Source organism: Equus quagga, chromosome 11 (genome assembly GCF_021613505.1).
Source record: "Equus quagga isolate Etosha38 chromosome 11, UCLA_HA_Equagga_1.0, whole genome shotgun sequence".
NCBI lineage: Eukaryota > Metazoa > Chordata > Mammalia > Perissodactyla > Equidae > Equus > Equus quagga.
Window position 1 is genome coordinate 32,319,199 of NC_060277.1, and position 16,541 is coordinate 32,335,739.

Sequence of the window (16,541 nt, forward strand, 5' to 3'; positions counted from 1 at the left end):
ACACCCTGCGCCCTCCCAGGGACGCCCGCAGCTCCACGGAGGAGGGGGAGAGGCCGGGACGCCTCCCACCCCCACCCCCACCCCCCACCCTCGGTGCCTGCGAGGGGCTGTCCTGAATGTGCCACCTGTTAACCTGGCGCGGCCGTGCCCTACGTGTTGCCGCCCCTGCTGGGCAGGGAGAGCCCCGGGTTGCCTCGGGAGTCCCGAGGGACTTGATGTGTAAGTGCCACTTTTTGAGGAATCTCTGAGACTGGAGAGTCAAGTCAGAGAGGTAGTCACGTTCCAGATCCGCCAGCGCAGGGGGACCGAAGGGCGCTCGCCGCGCCCTGGAGGAATTCTGATTTGCAGAAACCTGGGGCTGGGGCTGCGTCTGGCCTGGGCGCGGGCACGGGGCCCGGCGGCCGAGGGTCTCCTAAGGGTCTTCAAAACTATGCGTTGTGTTGTTTGGGCAACTCCCCAGGGGCCTGGAGAATGTGGCTGGCATGGGTGAGGGAATGCGAGCATTATTTGCAGGGCCTCAGTCTCGCTGTGATTTCTCCGTATCTTAAAAATACAAACAAAAACACTGGCGAGCCTGGCGAGGAAAGCCGAGGCGCGCCGAGGCCCTTGCCGGCAGTTTTTGGGAATTCGGGCGAGGGCCTGAGTGATCGTGGAGCCGCCGATCTCTTACGCTCTGATGCTGTTGTCTTCACAGTGGCCTGAAAGAGGTGTCCGGCATTCCGGTTGTTCCCAAAGGGCTCAGAGCCATCTCAAATGCCACGGGACTGAAGCGCCAACGTCGGAGATGATTATGTCGATTTTCCGAGGACCGGGGTTCGCAGCGCGGAACAGAAGAAAAAGCTGGCTCCTCGGGGATCTCGCCGGCATTTGATACCCAGACACTCCTAGGATTACCCAGTTTGCCGCCGATCAGCAGCTTTCCTACGCTCGCATCCCGCGTTTTTAAAGAAAGTATCTTCTGTTCGCCGCGTTGGTCTTTTACTACCCTCGGTACACGGAAGCCAAGACTCCAGTCTCTACATTCGAAGTATGCTTTATGTTTTTGCTAAATATGATCTCTAATTGAAAGTTTATTTTTTGGTTTTGGATGAATCTGTGGAGCTTATGTGGTAAGAAGAAAGGGGGAACGAGACACAATGAAAGAGAAGTCCAAAAATGCTGCCCGGACTAGGAGGGAGAAGGAAAACAGTGAATTTTATGAACTGGCAAAATTATTGCCTTTGCCCTCGGCTATCACCTCGCAGCTGGACAAAGCATCCATAATCAGACTCACGACCAGCTATCTCAAAATGAGAGTAGTGTTCCCAGAAGGTAAGTGACTTTGCCCAGATGGAATTTCAAAGGCAGAAGGGTAGGGGATTTGCCAGACAGTAAGTGAGCCTGCACCGCTGGGCAGAGAAGTACATTCATGCTTACACACAGACTCTCTGCAGAGGGAAGTTTAGAGTGGCTGCTTGACTACGGACCTCTCTGAACTTAGGATTCCTGTTGCCTGCTTGTGGCTTTTTCTACTTCCCCATTAATACTTTCTCTTCAGTCCATCAGATATGTTTGGTTGGGAAGCAGCCCAACGGTGCCTTTGTCAACACTTAGGTACTGGGCTCAATTGAAAGTAGTACTAATCCAAACACGACTTTCTTTTTTTATTCCTCTTGTTAGAATTGTATCTAGCAGGAAGGAGGAGCACTGCCAAATGCTTGTATTTTTGCTACCGTATAGATAGGTCCGTGTACATGGAGCTAGCTAAGCTAGATAACAATTTTTCTCTATGTCTTTAATTCCACAAATGAGGAGCAGACATATTCATGAACAAATATGTCCTGAATTTACCCAGTCTCTTGATGGCTTATAGGAAATTTATTCTGAGTTTTTGAGACATTCACAGATTCTGAAACTAACTCTGGGTCTTGGTGATTTGCAACTCTGGGCTTGATATCATCTCTGAGATAGGAAGCTAGTCCCCCAAAACATAAGATTGAATTGAGATGGCTAGCCCACTGAGAAAATGTCTTCTGGGTGGCAGGTTGGCAAATGAATCCTGGGGCAATTTTCTTATAAGACCTAGAAGTTAGAAGAGCTGAGCTGTTGACATGATTTAAAACATGTATTTAGATTATCAGGATTCACTGAGTGAGGACAGAGCAGCTTTCACAGAACAGTGAAGAACAGTGTCCTGTATAAAACATTTACACTCACTGGGAAAAGGACACTTCTCGCTTCCCCATCCTTTCCCTTACCCATATTCAAATAACATAAACAGATTAAAAAAAATATTTTAGATATGTCTTTGCTGGGGGAGGGGAATTTGGAAATGCAAAGGAGACAATTCTCAACGAACCAACGAAAATCCAGGAGAAAGAACTCTGTTTATTTACAAACCAGAACTTCTTATTTGACCTGGGGAAGTTTCTGTTATTGTTGATCTGGGATGTTTGGGGTTTGTTGTTTTCTCTTAAGGAAATAGGGGGAAGGAAATGGTCGTGACTGGGCTAGGAGTTTCACTTTCCTCCATCAGGACTAAAAGTTATTATCCGAATCAAAATCTTGCAAAACATGCCCCAAATTAGTCAGGGGCCATAAAGGGAAACTTTCAAATTGTAGTTCCATTTTACTCCCAAACTCTAAGTAGTGTTATAGTCGTTTTATCTTAAAGCAGTTCCTTAAACAATCTCATCTGACCCTGGACACCCAGGAGGAGAGGAATCAAAGCCTAAAGTACCTGAAAAGTTGAAGAAAAAAAAAAAAAAAAGGAAAAGAAAGAAAAGGAAAAAAAAGGAAAAAAGGAGGGGGAACTTATATATTCAAAACCATATTTCCCATTCAGACTGTGCTGAGAATTGCGGGTGGGAAAATTACTATTATGCTACACCGCCTTCTGTTTAAAAAAGAGATCTCGTTGTCTTTGATACTGTCGGCGCCTACTTTATAAAAATAAAGCTATTGCGAACTCCTCTGGCCGCGCTGTTCTAACAGGATTATTAGCGGTCTCAGTGGGCTCCCTTTCTGCGTGATTTCTAGCGGGTCTCGTCAATTATCGGTGCCGATGTCGCTCGCTGTTTGATCAGAAGAAGCATATGGTGCTGCTTGTGGGGCTGCGAGTAATCGCGGGAGGAAAAGAAGAGCGGGTCGCCGTGCCGAGGCGGGCACAGAGAGGGACCGCAGCGCCCAAGGAGTCGCCGGGCCAGAGGCGCTCCTCGGAGTCCTGCAGACCCCGGGCAGGCACCGCCAGAGGGGATCGGGCTGTTTTTTGTTGTTTGGTTGTGTTTTTAAGAGAGCAAGCTTTCTTGTTTAATTAAGTGCTAACTCCACAAATTATAACTCGCCTGATAAATAAATAGGACGAACAAAAAGTAAGCTCTCTCAGCCAACTTCTCGTTATTTTTAAAGCAAGCGCTGGTGGAGCTCCTGCTGGAGTCCCCTTGGTGGCCAGGCCGGTCCCCTGTGGCTACTTTAAGGGCGACTGTGCTTTCTGCAGCCCCCTCACCTTCCCCCCGAGTCCTGGGCCCAGGGCTCCTCCCGCCTCTCCCTTCTTCTACGGCTGAGTGTGAGTTTATGGGGAGGAGGGGATGGACGATGTGTGAACTCTGGGCACATCATTTATTTCTCCAGCTACTGTCGAGCTCATAACTCACCTGCAGCCTGCACCCGGCGAGTTAGACAGGGTCATCCGAACAGCTGGCTTCTCTGGATGAGGTTTTAATTTTGAGGATAGATTAGCTTCAAAAACCCAAAACCCAAACACAGCCCTTTAAAATATTAAAGAGCAACAACAACAAACAAAAAAGCCAACAGCTTTCAAAGGAGTGAACTAATCACAAGCTGCAGAACCTGGCACAACCTGCAGAGGGTGCCAGATTTGGGTTCGCTGTTGACTGAAGGCAGAGGGTGGACAAGATTGGGTCCATGGCAGTGGGGGGAACTGACCACCTTATGTGGGGGGTCTTTTTTAGTGAGAAAAAATGGAAAGAATTTGTTTGAAGTTGAAGTTCATTTTGACATCTATCTTGATGCCATCCTAGCACATAGTAGGTCTTCAATAAAATTTTGTTTTAAGGATGGGATAAAGATAGCTAGTTCATCATGGTAAGCATTTATCACATGTAACATATGGATTTGCAAAGTGTACAATCTAAAATAATCATAAATTTAGCAATATCTTAGTTATAGGCATAGCAATGACTGTAAAACTCCACTATTTTTGCTCATATTACATATCATCTATAATGCTCTGTAATCCCAAAAGGCTTAAATCATTAAAAAAAAAAAGTCCTTCCATACTTATATTTGAAAAAATTTTAAAAAATTCTTAAATATAGCTGATTCCCCTGCTTTCTCAATTGCTGAATACAGCTTTTCCCGCCCATGGTCTAGTAGATTCCTTGTCTGAAGGCAAACTTCAGCTTTAAATTATCTGAGTAGATAAAATTGAGCTGATGAGGGAAAAATGAGAAAGAGAGAGAACAGAGAAATGGGACTTGGGTGCCTGGAATAATTAAGAATAAAGCATTAGATTGTAGATTCATAGTAAAAAATAAAACTCAGGTAAGATTACTGTGAAATCATTAAAAAAGCATATCTCCCATTTGGTAACATATTTTATTCTAAAACAGACTTGCAAAGGAAAAATTGAGTCATCTAGAAATGTGTGTGTCTTTGGTATTGTCAAAGTCAGAAAGGCAGGATTTAAAAAAAAGTTGATGACTTTGTGTGCAAAATAGGACAAATTTAACTAAAAAGAAATATGTATTTGTTCTCCAGATACAATACAGTTTTTTTGGGGGGTGGGGGGCGTAGTGGCTTGCAGAACATCCCTTGAAAAGATCAGACATGTTTTCCAATCTATAGCCATTCAGAATCTTGGTAACGTCACACTACCATTTCACTGTCAAGATATCTTGGGAAAATAAAAATATTCACAGAATTGGAGTAACCATGCAGGAAGGAGAGTCTTTACAAAAGCTGGAAGGACAGGCATGATTAAACAAACCTCCACAGACCCTTTCTATAATATTCACCTCAAGATTGAAATCCTTAATCGCCTTATATTTTTTTGAGGCTGAGAAGTGAAAGAGAAAAAAAGGTCCCATTTCCCACGTGGATGAGTGATTTAAGGCTGTTTTTCTTGCTGCTTGGGGAAATGATTGAGCATTAGGTTTCCATGTTTATTTTCTTACAGAAGTTTTTCTCATTTAAAAGACTTTAAGCGCAGTTTACGCTCCACGCTGGTTTTCTGTGTTTAATTCCAGTTTTGATGTTGACATAAAACGTAGAGTGCAGAACTAACCTCCGTGCAAAGCATTTGCAAGGCAGATTTATGTGCTAGAAATTGTAGATCAGATCAATGAAAAAAATACTTTTTCTCTTTAAAGGGAGTGATCACTAATAAAACCAATAACAAAATAACAAAAACAGGGTATCATAAGCTATGGTGGGATGCTTTTAAGCCGGGTACAATCACCCACCTGACGCTGAAATCAGGCTATATTTCTAGAGGACAAACCTGATTTCTAGCGGGGTAATGTTTCAATTCTGGGGAAATCTTGGCAGCTTCGAGCTTTTGCAGCCACAACTGTGGACATAGAATCAGAACCCATGGATCCTCGCTGTGTTTCTCTCTTAGTCGGCCCAGGAAATTTCTCAAGAGAATGCGGTTAAGACCCAGGTAACACCTTGAGATTTTAGCTGTTCACTCACTGCGGGTCTTTGATGCATGGAATTTGAAATTTTGTGTGGGGGAGGGGAAACCTCTATTATTTAGCAATGGGTCTGCTGATCAGAAACTACTAAAACCGTCTGAGAATTGCGGAGCAAAACTTCTTCCGCAGGTAGCCCCCTCGGGCAGGCGGCTCTTGCACAGTCGTTCGACATCGGTCCCTCGACCAGGTCAAGGACGGTGACCTTGTCGAAGCCTCGGCCAGGCCGCCTGCACGGCCGGAAGCCCGTAGCGGACGGGGCTCCTCTACCGCGGCCCGTTCTCTCCCCGCCGCTGCAGCCGGCGCCCGGCCAGCCTTGGCTCTGCGGGCCGCAGCTTCCTCACGCTGTCCCCTCGTTCCCCACGCCCGACCATTCTCCGCCCTCCCGGGGATCCAGGACATCCCCGCCTGCCTGCCCGGAGAAGGGCCGGGCAGTGCGAGAGTGCGCCCGTCGTCTCTCGTGCTGCCCGAACCGCGGCCCCAGGACCAGCCACGCTCTGCGCCTTGAGCCGCTGCCGTCGGAGTCCCGGCTGCCCAGCGGAGCCCGAGCTGGCTGTGCCTCGCCGCGCCTGCCTCTGGAGCGGTGGGATCGCCCCGCCCGAGCCACACTCAAAACCCTGTAGTCCTGGGTGACATCGCTTGATGTTTCTCTGCCGCCACGCCGGGCACTCTTGTCACCCCCATGTGTGTTTTCGCCCCTTGGTTTAGTTGGGACCTGGCCGAACCCCGCCCGTCTCTGGCCCCGACAGGTCGCGCTCTCTCGTGGCGGGCCCGGGCGAAACAGCCCACCTGGACTGCAGGCTCGGTCCCTGCCGGGCAGCCCTAGCTCCGGGCCAAAGCAGGACGGGACGCAGAGGGAGAGCCAGCGCCGTGGCCATCCGTTTCCACCCCAGATTTGCACCAGCGTTAGTGGATTCCCCCGGCGGGACCTGGGCGCTCGGAGGCAGGCAGGGGAGGGCATGGCACGCAGGGCCATTGCCGAACGCAGACACACACGGTGGGCGCAGGCTTCTGCGTGGGACAAAGCGTGGCCCAGTGGGGCCATCGACGCCCTCAGGAGGTCCGCCACACCTGCCAGGTGGCCAGAGGGGGCGGCGAACTGGAAGGGCCCCAGCGCCCAAGGTGGGGGCTGTGCACACAGGTGCGCGAAGCAGCCTCCCCGCCCCCGTCCCCCGCCCCCTACCCAGGACGGCTCCTGCCCTAGGTCTCGGCTAAGGGCGCCCCATCTCCGTCCCTCTCGTCCCGGAGCCCTAACACGAAGACCGCTCGGTTACTGGACCCTGAGGAGGCCGCGCAGGCCCTGCCGAAACCCTGGGCGGCTGAGCCAAGGCCCTCAGGACCCGAGTTAGGAGCGCGGTCTCTGAGGCCTTTTCCTGACTCAGTCACCAAGTTGTGGTCTGGTCATGGGACAGCTCCTCCAGCCCCCTCCCCTCCCCATGTTGCCTAAAAGGCACGTGTAGCGCGACCAGTCCGGGAGCTGAAGGTTCCGGGAACGACTGCAAGGAGGACACATTTCTCCTGAGCTATAGTGTTTATTTATTCAAAACAAAACAAAACAAAAACAGTAGCATAAGCCCTTCTCTTCCTCTTCTTCCTGTCTGAGAGAGGGAGGCGATGATGCCGGGTCTGTAATCTATATTTTGTCAAGGGTATGAAATTCATTCCGAAGGAAAGGCTCGATCAATTTATTTTTGCTGCTTGCAATAACACAGCTGGATGATGCTTTGAGCTCACGCTAGACGGGGGCTCATCATTCATTCGCCAAGAACGGGCCTAAATTGTGCCTGTGGGATTAGGTCAATTTTACTGGATCTACTTCGCCTCATTTGGTTACTAATTGGTTTCTTGTTTTATAAATCGAAATCTCATTTTCAGGAAATTACAAAACCCGTGCAGTCAGTCCATTGAGGTAATCCTTGGGTCAGGGGGGTATTTAAATGGAAATGGCTCAACGGCACACCGAGGGTAAAGCAACAGTGAAACTTCGCCCCGGGTTTTCACATGAAATGTGAGCCAGCCTTTTAGATCCATAATAGATACATCTCTTCTAATACTACTTATGTAAATATGATAAACTAGACTTGAAGGGAGGAGGGGGAGGGGAGAAGCAAAATTTATCTGCTGAGGTTAATGTGGCATATCTTGGAAATCTTCCAAAATAGATTATGTTTTCCTTTGTCTTCGGCCACTTTAGCTGGGGAAAATCCTTTTGTCTAAAACCCGATTTAGTTATCGCCTCCCTCACAGAGCTCCTTTTTTCCTTTGCAAAACCCCGCTCCCTCGGCCTCACCGAATTACAAGAGAATCTTTAGATCTTGTTCCCACTGTAATCCTGCCGCAAAGGGAGCTGGTTTCCTCCTCCTTTTAAACAGACAATCAAAGGATTTGCGAATTTTCTGCGGTAGGTCAAGTGCAGAAACGAAATCTCAGCTTACCCTCCTCGCCAACTGAAATTGGGTGCGGGAGCGCGTCACCGCAGGCAGGAGGAGAGGGGTCCGGGGACAAGGGTCTCTGACCCACTCCGGGGTTTTCGGGAGGCGGGACCCATGCCCGGGGTCTGGGAGGTGTCCTGGGCAGGCGGAAGGGCAAGCTCGGCCCTAGTGTGAGGTCAGGAAAGCACGCAGGTAGACGAGCGCTGCCAGCCTCGCATAAAACATTAACCCAGACATAACCGTGTGACGGCCATTTCGACCGGGGACATAAAGAGAAGGCAATGCTCCGTGAAAGCAAAAGGTTCCTTAAAAGGGGGGCGAGGGGCAGGAGAGGGCGAGGGAGGCCCCAGTTAACCTGCGCCGCCCGGCTGGTTATTAACCTGCGGCGAAGTCTGATTCTCCCCTCCTAGGCGCATACTAATGAGGCCGCAACCCGAGAGCGCGAACAGCCCAGGCCGGCGCGGAGTTCGGAACCAGTGCTTAACCCCGGGTCCAGCCGGGGCGCTTTCCGACGCTTCGGGTCGGGATGCCGATCCCGGGGTCTCCCAGCCGCTTTGGGGGACCTTCATAATTTTAGGATAAAGACGCTTGGAGGCCTTAAGCGCAGGCTTCGCACCCTTCTGGGAGCTGTGATTTCAGAAGTTGCCGGCTCCTCGCCCCCGCGAAGCTGTGGGCTTTTAGGCCTTTGGCTGGGCCCACAGCGTCCAAGGGGCCAGAGCCACCCGCGTCCCCGGCTGACTCTCCCCTTCTCCTGTACGGCCTCCCCAGCCAACCCCTCTTGCCACTTCTTCTGAGTCGGTATGTGTGAGCAGGGATGAAAACATGCATATCGTGCCGGAAACCAACGAAGATAACTTGGCTGAGACGGGAGGAGCGAGGGAAGGTGACAAGGCGAAGGGGTGTGTACAGGAGGCTGTGGCAGAGGCCCTCTGGAATGGTCCAGGAGGACCACAGGAATCAGGGCAGTGCAGTCACTCTAGGGAGGGAAACTGGGGCGGGCTAAAGAGCCCGGAGGGGTCGGCGAGACGCGAGGGAGGGAGAGGAGTCGGGCGCGGGCGGGGAGCGGCGGTGTTTGCAGAGCGCTGGGGAAATCGTTAGATTTATTTAGATGTGCAAACACCCAGAAAGACCCTATTCGAGCTTAAGGGGCGTTCACGTTGACTCGTTACCAGGGTTTTGATCGCTTGCTTAGGAAGCAGCTTCTGGCCAACACATTTTAAGAGTCCAACTCCTTGTTTTATTCTGAAAGATCCGCCCCCACCCCCACATTACAATGCGAGTGTGTTTGTCTTTATGTACATTGTAGTAATTTCCCCGTAATTAGTAAATCAGCAAATCAGCCCTTTTTTGGGTCATGTTAAAACTTGTTTAATGGTGTAAGCATAAAAGAGTTTAACTACCTAGTTTAATTTCAGCAGCAACACTGTTAAAAGATAGTACCTATAATTAGTTTAACTTTGGTCTCGGGAAGTTTCTTCTGCCTTATTTTTCATTTTCTTTCCGCAAACAGGTACTATAGTAGACTCCATATTAATTTTTAAAAAATCAGCCACGGGCACCCAGGGAGTTTTACTTTTTAGGCATCACCAGAGAAATGATTTGTGGCAAAGCCTGAAAAGATCTTAACGTGGTAGCAACCGAGGAGAGGAAACGGCTGTCTTTGTTAATCGATGATACGAGGACAGTAGAGAAACGGATTCTCTATCCAGAAGGGAACAAAAATAGTGCTGAGATGGTGTCAGCACCGGAAAGTAACTGATTTCAAGAGCGCCAGTGCGGTTTTTGGTGGGGGAGGTGAGCTTAGGATGGGTGAGGCCGGGGCTAGGAGGGGAAGGGCAGAGCAAGAAGGACTGCGCGGGAATAATGGTACTGGGAGCAATGCCGCGATCGAACGGATTTTTCCGAAGGAGATGAGAGTCAGAGGCCGAAGGGGAGAAAAATGGCTGGAGAGCCCTGCAGCCAATCAGAGGGCCCACTAGGGACCAGCTGGACCTGGCCTGCCGCGCCCGCTCCGGGCGGGCAGCGGCATTTGCTGGATGTGTGGCCATCCTTGCCTCGTGATGAGGATGATGATGAAACTTTGGGTGAGAAATAGTGTCCCCCACCTCCCTCAGCGCAGTAATGGACCTACGCAAAAGTTGTTGCTGGGGTGCGGTGTCGAGGTCCCTTCAGGCTGTCCCCAAACTCGGCTACTTGGGGTCCCGCCAGGGGGACACTCAGTCAGGGCCCTGCGGTCCCTAAGAAGCCCACGCTCCTCCCAGAGAGGGACTTTGACCTCTGCTTGACCCTTTAGAAGCTGAGAGAACCGGGCGAAATTTACCAGCTGTAGGTCCTCTCGGTCCTGGTGGTGGGGAGCCCCGAGGGGATGAGGTCTTGTGTGCGAGATGCGCGTGTGACACAACCGCCAGACCAGTCTCAAAGTGCCCGCTGGGTCGGAGTCCCATCGCTAAAGGGCATCTCTGCGTCTCCACAGGGCTCGGCGAGGCATGGGGTCACTCGAGTCGGACCAGCCCCCTGGACAACGTTGGCCGAGAACTGGGCTCTCATCTGCTCCAGGTACCGGCGCGGGCCTTCCGGAGGCGGCGCGGATGCTTCCAGGGCCCGGGTGTCTGGCCCCACCCGGCTTCTTTTCTCCCAGAAAAATGGGATCCGGCCCGCACGTGGCCCTCTTGGATCTCCTTCAGCTCCTCCAAAGTTAAAGCGTTTAGTTCTTAACCTCGCTGGGTGCGGATGGCGCCTAGAGAGGCGGAGAGGGAGGCAAGGTGACAAACGGTGCGCTGGGTTTGGAAGGCAGCTCGGCAAGGCCCCCATCAGGATGGCTGAACCCAGGGAGGGGGTGCCCTATGACACCCTTCTGCTGAGGGAACCCGAGGGCCCCGGGCCAAGCTGCCGAGGCCGGGCTGCAAAACCGTCCAAAATGAAGGATTTACACAGGAAATAACGGGAATCCAGTAGAAATGCCGGTCAATGCTTTAAGCCCACACATTCCGGATCCAGCTGCGTCTGCGACTCGTTTCATCTCCTCCCAGTAGTTTCCCGGGCTCTCTCCTCTCTCTCCACGTGCCCTCACCCCGGGCCGTCCCAGGCCATGTGCAGACCCTCGCGCGCACGCATATATCTCCCCAGGTAATGAGTTTAACCAGTGTGGAGGCGCTCATCCCCGCGTTGTTTGCAGTGTACACCGTTTCAAATTGCCCCTGCCCGCTTAAGTCGCCTAGCAAATATTTAAAATAGTAAAACTCCCGGTAGCACTTTTAAGTTTGACACTTGTCTCCCACTCTGCACCCCCTTATTATTATTATTAAAGTCCACCACGAGCTCCTCATGTGGGAGTCTCAAACCTAAGCAGCATCGGGGGAGTCTGAGTCCAGACTCCCACTCATAGAAAAACTCACCACGCTTCCCTAAATTTTCAGTCCCAGGCCACCTGGGCCCTCCCTCCATCTCACAGGCTGGAAAGATTTTAGTTTCACAGAGCAAAGAAAGGCTATGGGTGAGCATTCCTTCACTGGTCTGGTCTCCACACCTCCAAATTTAGCTAGAATGGTGCCATCCTTCCTTTTTCTCAGGGCCAGCTTCTGTTAGTTGTCTCTCAACAAATGACATCCCCCCCCCCAATAATTCCATATTCCCAGCTAATTTCTCTCACCAACGTAAACAAGAGAACAAAACCCAAACAACCCCTCACTCTTTCTAGCTCGTACCCAATCTCTTTCCTCTTCTTCATCTCAAACTTCTCGAAGGATTTAATTTCACTCTCAACTCCCTGCTCACCCTGCCCCATCGCACCCACACCCCTGTTGTCTGGCATCTCCCAGTCATGGGACTCTGCGTGTGCTCCACCACATTTTGGTATTCAGCATAAAATGCTCATCTCTTATTCTACCTGACCACATTCACTCCACAAATATAGGAGGGCCAACTGTGTGCTGGGCAGGAAGCCCTTCCCACATGGAGTTTACATTCTAAGGAGAGTAGTCTTGCAAACCCATACAGGTGCAGTGCATACTATAACAGGTGATGTAGATCCTATGGAAAAAATTAGAAGGGGAAGGAGGAGAGCTGTGTTTGAATGATACCATTGAAAATGGGGACAGCTGCGGAAGGCCTCACTGAGAAAGTGACATTTGGATAAAAACCTGATGGAAGTAACACTGCTTACTTTACATTCTCCCTTTCCCTGAGTTTCTTTTCTTTTCTTTATTTTTTTTAAAGATTTTATTTTTCCTTTTTCTCCCAAAGCCTCCCGGTACATAGTTGTGGATTTTTAGTTCTTGGTCCTTCTAGTTGTGGCATGTGGGACGCCACCTCAACACAGCCTGATGAGTGGTGCCATGTCCACATCCAGGATCCGAATGGTGAAACCCTGGGCTGCAAAAGCAGAGCACTCGAACTTAACCAATCGGCCACGGGGCCGGCCCCCTCCCTCAGTTTCTAAAGTAGCACAATTTCCTGGATTGTTCCCTCTCTCTGCTTGCTCCTCTGGCTTTCCCACCACTGGTTGGCTGTAAATGCTGGCATTTCCCCAAGCTTGAGCTCTGTTTCTCCTCTCACAGTGTCAAGGACTCCTGGGTGATTTCAGCCAACACCACCATCTCAACTCTTTTCCCCACATTTGCAAAACTCCAGCTGGTTTCTCCAGTCTAGACACCCCTCCTGAGCTCCAGATCCTTATTTCCTGCTGCCAACTGGACACATCCAAATGGAAACTGCATGCACTTGAAGTTTAGCACCTCCAAGACAAGAATTCATTGTCTCCTTTCTCCAGACTCCCACTCATCGAAAAACTCACCACACTTCCCTAAATTTTGAATCTTGGTTAGTGGTATTACCCTCTTCTCAATGCCCTTACTGAAACCTTGAAGTCAGTCTTGGCTTCTCTTTCTGCCACCATAAATTCCACAGCTGGAACCATCTTTGAATTAGACTCTCCCCCTTTCCCATCCCCCTCGTGACCACCAAAGTTTGGGCTTGACCATCTCTGATCTCTTCATTTCCACTCTTTCCTCCTGCATGTCAAGGTCCACATTCTGCCAGAAAAAAAAGACATCTAAGCATGCTATTCCCCTGCTTAGAAAACTTTGTTGGATCCAGCACCAGTATACTTCCTCAGCCCCATCTTTGGTACACCAAACTTATCTCACCTGAGTACACCAGATCCACCATCCCCCCCCCCCCCCCCCCAAGATCTTGCCTTTGCCATGTGTCGAGTCATTCCTTCTCCTAGGATGCCCTTCCTCCCTTCTCCAGATAAGGCTTCCTCTTCAAGGCTTTGCTCAAATACCTCCTGTAAGGTTTCTCTGATTCTTCCCCGGGCCTCTGGCCACGTAGCCTCTGGGCCTAACAGTTCCATCTCTTCGCTCTGTGGTCATTTTATCTGTCTTCAGGCCAGTTGCCCCTGCTGGACTTCCAGCTCCTTGAGAGCAGGATCTGCCTCCCTCCTATATCTCCACTGCCTGGACTGAAGCGTCATTCACAGAAATGCAGGGACAGTGAATGACTTTCCTTCATGGAGAGCTGTCAGTCCACTACATCAACGTAAACACACACACCCATACACGCTCTTGCACTTTTCTATAGAATTGCTGCCCAGAAAGCCTCTCATCTCCTAAATCCTCATCTCCCGGACTCCTTGCAGAGCCACTGGCCTTCTGTCTACAAACTTCTCACACTGCCAGACCTTCCGCATTGCCCTGTGCCTATTTCCCAAACCCTGCTAGCCCTCCTTCCATTATAGGATGCTGCCACCATGGAGTCTTCCAAGACTGACACAGGAAAATTCTGGTTCTTTCAGTGACCATCACCCCAAGAACCTAACTCACCTCTTATTGCAGGCTGTGATCCCCCCACCCACCCAGAATGTCTGTGTGTGTGTGCTACAAATGTGTCTGCTTTGTCCATTGTGGTAGACCCCAAATTCTTGGATGGCAGTCCACCCCTTGTCCACTTCCTCTGGACCTCTCCCCGTGTGCTGCCTGTCCCAGAGGCTTACATATTTGGAATGAAACAAAGAGGGGACTCTTGTGCCTGGTTTTCTCTGCCCTGTTTCCTACCAGCCCCTTTACTCCATCTCTCTGTACTTCTGGCTGAACATCTCTAACTTCTCTCTCTCCCCTAGTCAGTTTCTCCCAATGGCCCAGAGGGCTCTCCATTCAACTCTGTTTCTATCTCCCCAGACCCTGGATGGCTTCATCTTTGTGGTGGCACCAGATGGGAAGATCATGTACATCTCAGAAACAGCCTCAGTCCACCTGGGTCTTTCTCAGGTAGGTGAGTGGTCCACACCTCCAGCCTTCAATGTTTAAGACCAGAGCTGTAGGCAGGAGAGGGAAGGGAGCTTTCCCAAAGCTTCATATGTGCATTATATGTGCATTTCTGGGGCTGGAAATATCTCAGCTGGCAGGACATCTGGATCTCTCCCTTCCTCTACTTCCCTTATCCACCCAAGCTTCCACCCCAGACCAAACAGCAGCAACATTTTTGAGTCCCTACCACAAGCCAAACACCAAGGAAGGTGGTTGCAAACTTATGTCATGATGTCTTCACAAGAACATTGCCAGGGAGCTACTACTGCTACAATTATAGTTACTGCTATTATTTTCTTTCATAGATAAGCAAACTGAGGCTTAGATAGGCTGCCATAGGTAGCAGGCAGCAGAACTGGAATTAGAACTCAGCGCCGACTCTAGAGTTCAGGCTCCTGTCCCCACAGTCCTGTGGTCCCGCGGCCAATCTTCCAGCCCCTTCGCGGGGTGTACCACCTCCTCGGAGACGGTGATACCCTCCTTTTTACAGGTAGAGCTGACCGGGAACAGCATTTACGAATACATCCACCCGGCCGACCACGACGAGATGACGGCCGTGCTCACCGCCCATCAGCCCTATCACTCTCACTTCGTCCAGGGTAAGGCAGACGCGCGCGCCGGCGACACTCGGGCCCACCGGAGTCCGTTTGTGGTTCTTCCCCTGCGCCATGGCCGGGACGGCGGCGCCGCCTGTCTCACGTCCTGCGCCTCCCTCCCTGCTCTCTCCCAGAGTATGAGATCGAGCGCTCCTTCTTCCTGAGGATGAAATGCGTCTTGGCCAAGAGGAATGCGGGCCTCACCTGCGGCGGCTACAAGGTGCGCAGCTGGGACGGAAGATCCACGCCTGATGGCGACCACGGCCACCTAGCCGGGTGTAGACGAAGGGGGCAGGACGCGAGGCGTGTGCGGCGTGGGAGGGACATTCCTGCGACCGGGACCACCCCAGAAGGCGCCCCCGCATGCGTCAGGGCGCTGCGGCCCGGCGCACCACGAGGGACATTGAACTTTGTGAACACCTGGGGACTAAGACTAAGTCTCCCTGGGTCCGCATACTGCTCGGCTGGCCGCGGGGGCTCTTAACCTGGGGCCCATAACGGGCATTAGGGGTGTGTAAAGGGTCTGAAATGGTAACTTCGGGGGATCCGTTGAGTTTACTCACAGCATAAGAATCTGACCCCTGGAGAGGTTAAGAACCAGAGCCTTACCTGAAATCCGTAGTTCTCTTGTTTGATGAGACTAAACATGATTAGAATGTAGGTTCCAGGGCCCCCCTTGGCGATTCGGATGCGTTGGGTTGGCAGGGCCCAGGCCTCTGCATTTTTACAAGCCCCAGGTGAGTTCAGAATGGCAGTGCATTCTTTCCCTTGAGACACGTTGGAGCCCCAATAACTTTGGACGCTTCAGTGCGAGGGCGTGGCCCACATGGCCTTTGTGGCCGAGGAGTGTTTCCTAACGTTTCATTCTCCTCCCCACCTTTTTGGGGTGTCTCTGGCTGTGGCTGAGTCTCAACCGCTCACCCTCCGCCGCAGGTCATTCACTGCAGCGGCTACCTGAAGATCCGCCAGTACAGTTTGGACATGTCCCCCTTCGACGGCTGCTACCAGAATGTGGGCCTGGTGGCCGTGGGCCACTCGCTGCCTCCCAGCGCCGTCACGGAGATCAAGCTGCACAGCAACATGTTCATGTTCCGCGCCAGCCTGGACATGAAGCTCATCTTCCTGGACTCTAGGTGGGTGGCCAGGGCAGGAAGGGGTCGCCCCTCCGGAGAGGGCGGCTCTGGTCAGTGACAGAGAGCACCTTGGCAGCCCATTTTACAGATGAGGCGGCCCATCGGGCACTGTGAAGTGAGGGGGCCCACAAGTCTGAGATGGCTGTCTGGGTGGAGGGGGCACCGCCGCACTCGGTACTCATCCTCCGGGGATTGATCTTCGCAGAGTGGCGGAGCTGACTGGGTACGAACCTCAGGACCTGATTGAGAAGACCCTGTACCACCACGTGCACGGCTGCGACACCTTCCACCTGCGCTGCGCTCACCACCTGCGTAAGGCGCCAGGCTGCCCAGCGCTGGGCCCACCCCGGCGCATCCTGCCCGGCCCGGGGGCGGGGGCGTG

General features: G+C 51.5%; 1 protein-coding gene across 7 annotated transcripts in view; it reads left to right on the forward strand.

Moving 5' to 3' along the window:
* Positions 1-16,541, forward strand: part of SIM1 (SIM bHLH transcription factor 1) — a 69,455-nt gene that overhangs the window by 290 nt on the left and 52,624 nt on the right. For 2 of the 7 annotated variants that reach the window (XM_046674343.1, XM_046674350.1), the window contains exons 2-8: positions 695-1,311; positions 10,599-10,681; positions 14,302-14,391; positions 14,921-15,029; positions 15,161-15,246; positions 15,960-16,159; positions 16,365-16,471. In XM_046674343.1, coding sequence (XP_046530299.1) covers positions 1,137-1,311; positions 10,599-10,681; positions 14,302-14,391; positions 14,921-15,029; positions 15,161-15,246; positions 15,960-16,159; positions 16,365-16,471 — 850 coding nt within the window. In that variant the 5' untranslated portion in view covers positions 695-1,136. Of the gene's footprint in view, positions 1-28; positions 220-694; positions 1,312-8,491; positions 8,924-10,598; positions 10,682-14,301; positions 14,392-14,920; positions 15,030-15,160; positions 15,247-15,959; positions 16,160-16,364; positions 16,472-16,541 lie in introns of those variants that run through there. The other 5 variants (XM_046674345.1, XM_046674347.1, XM_046674348.1 and 2 more) reach the window with 5 other exon arrangements.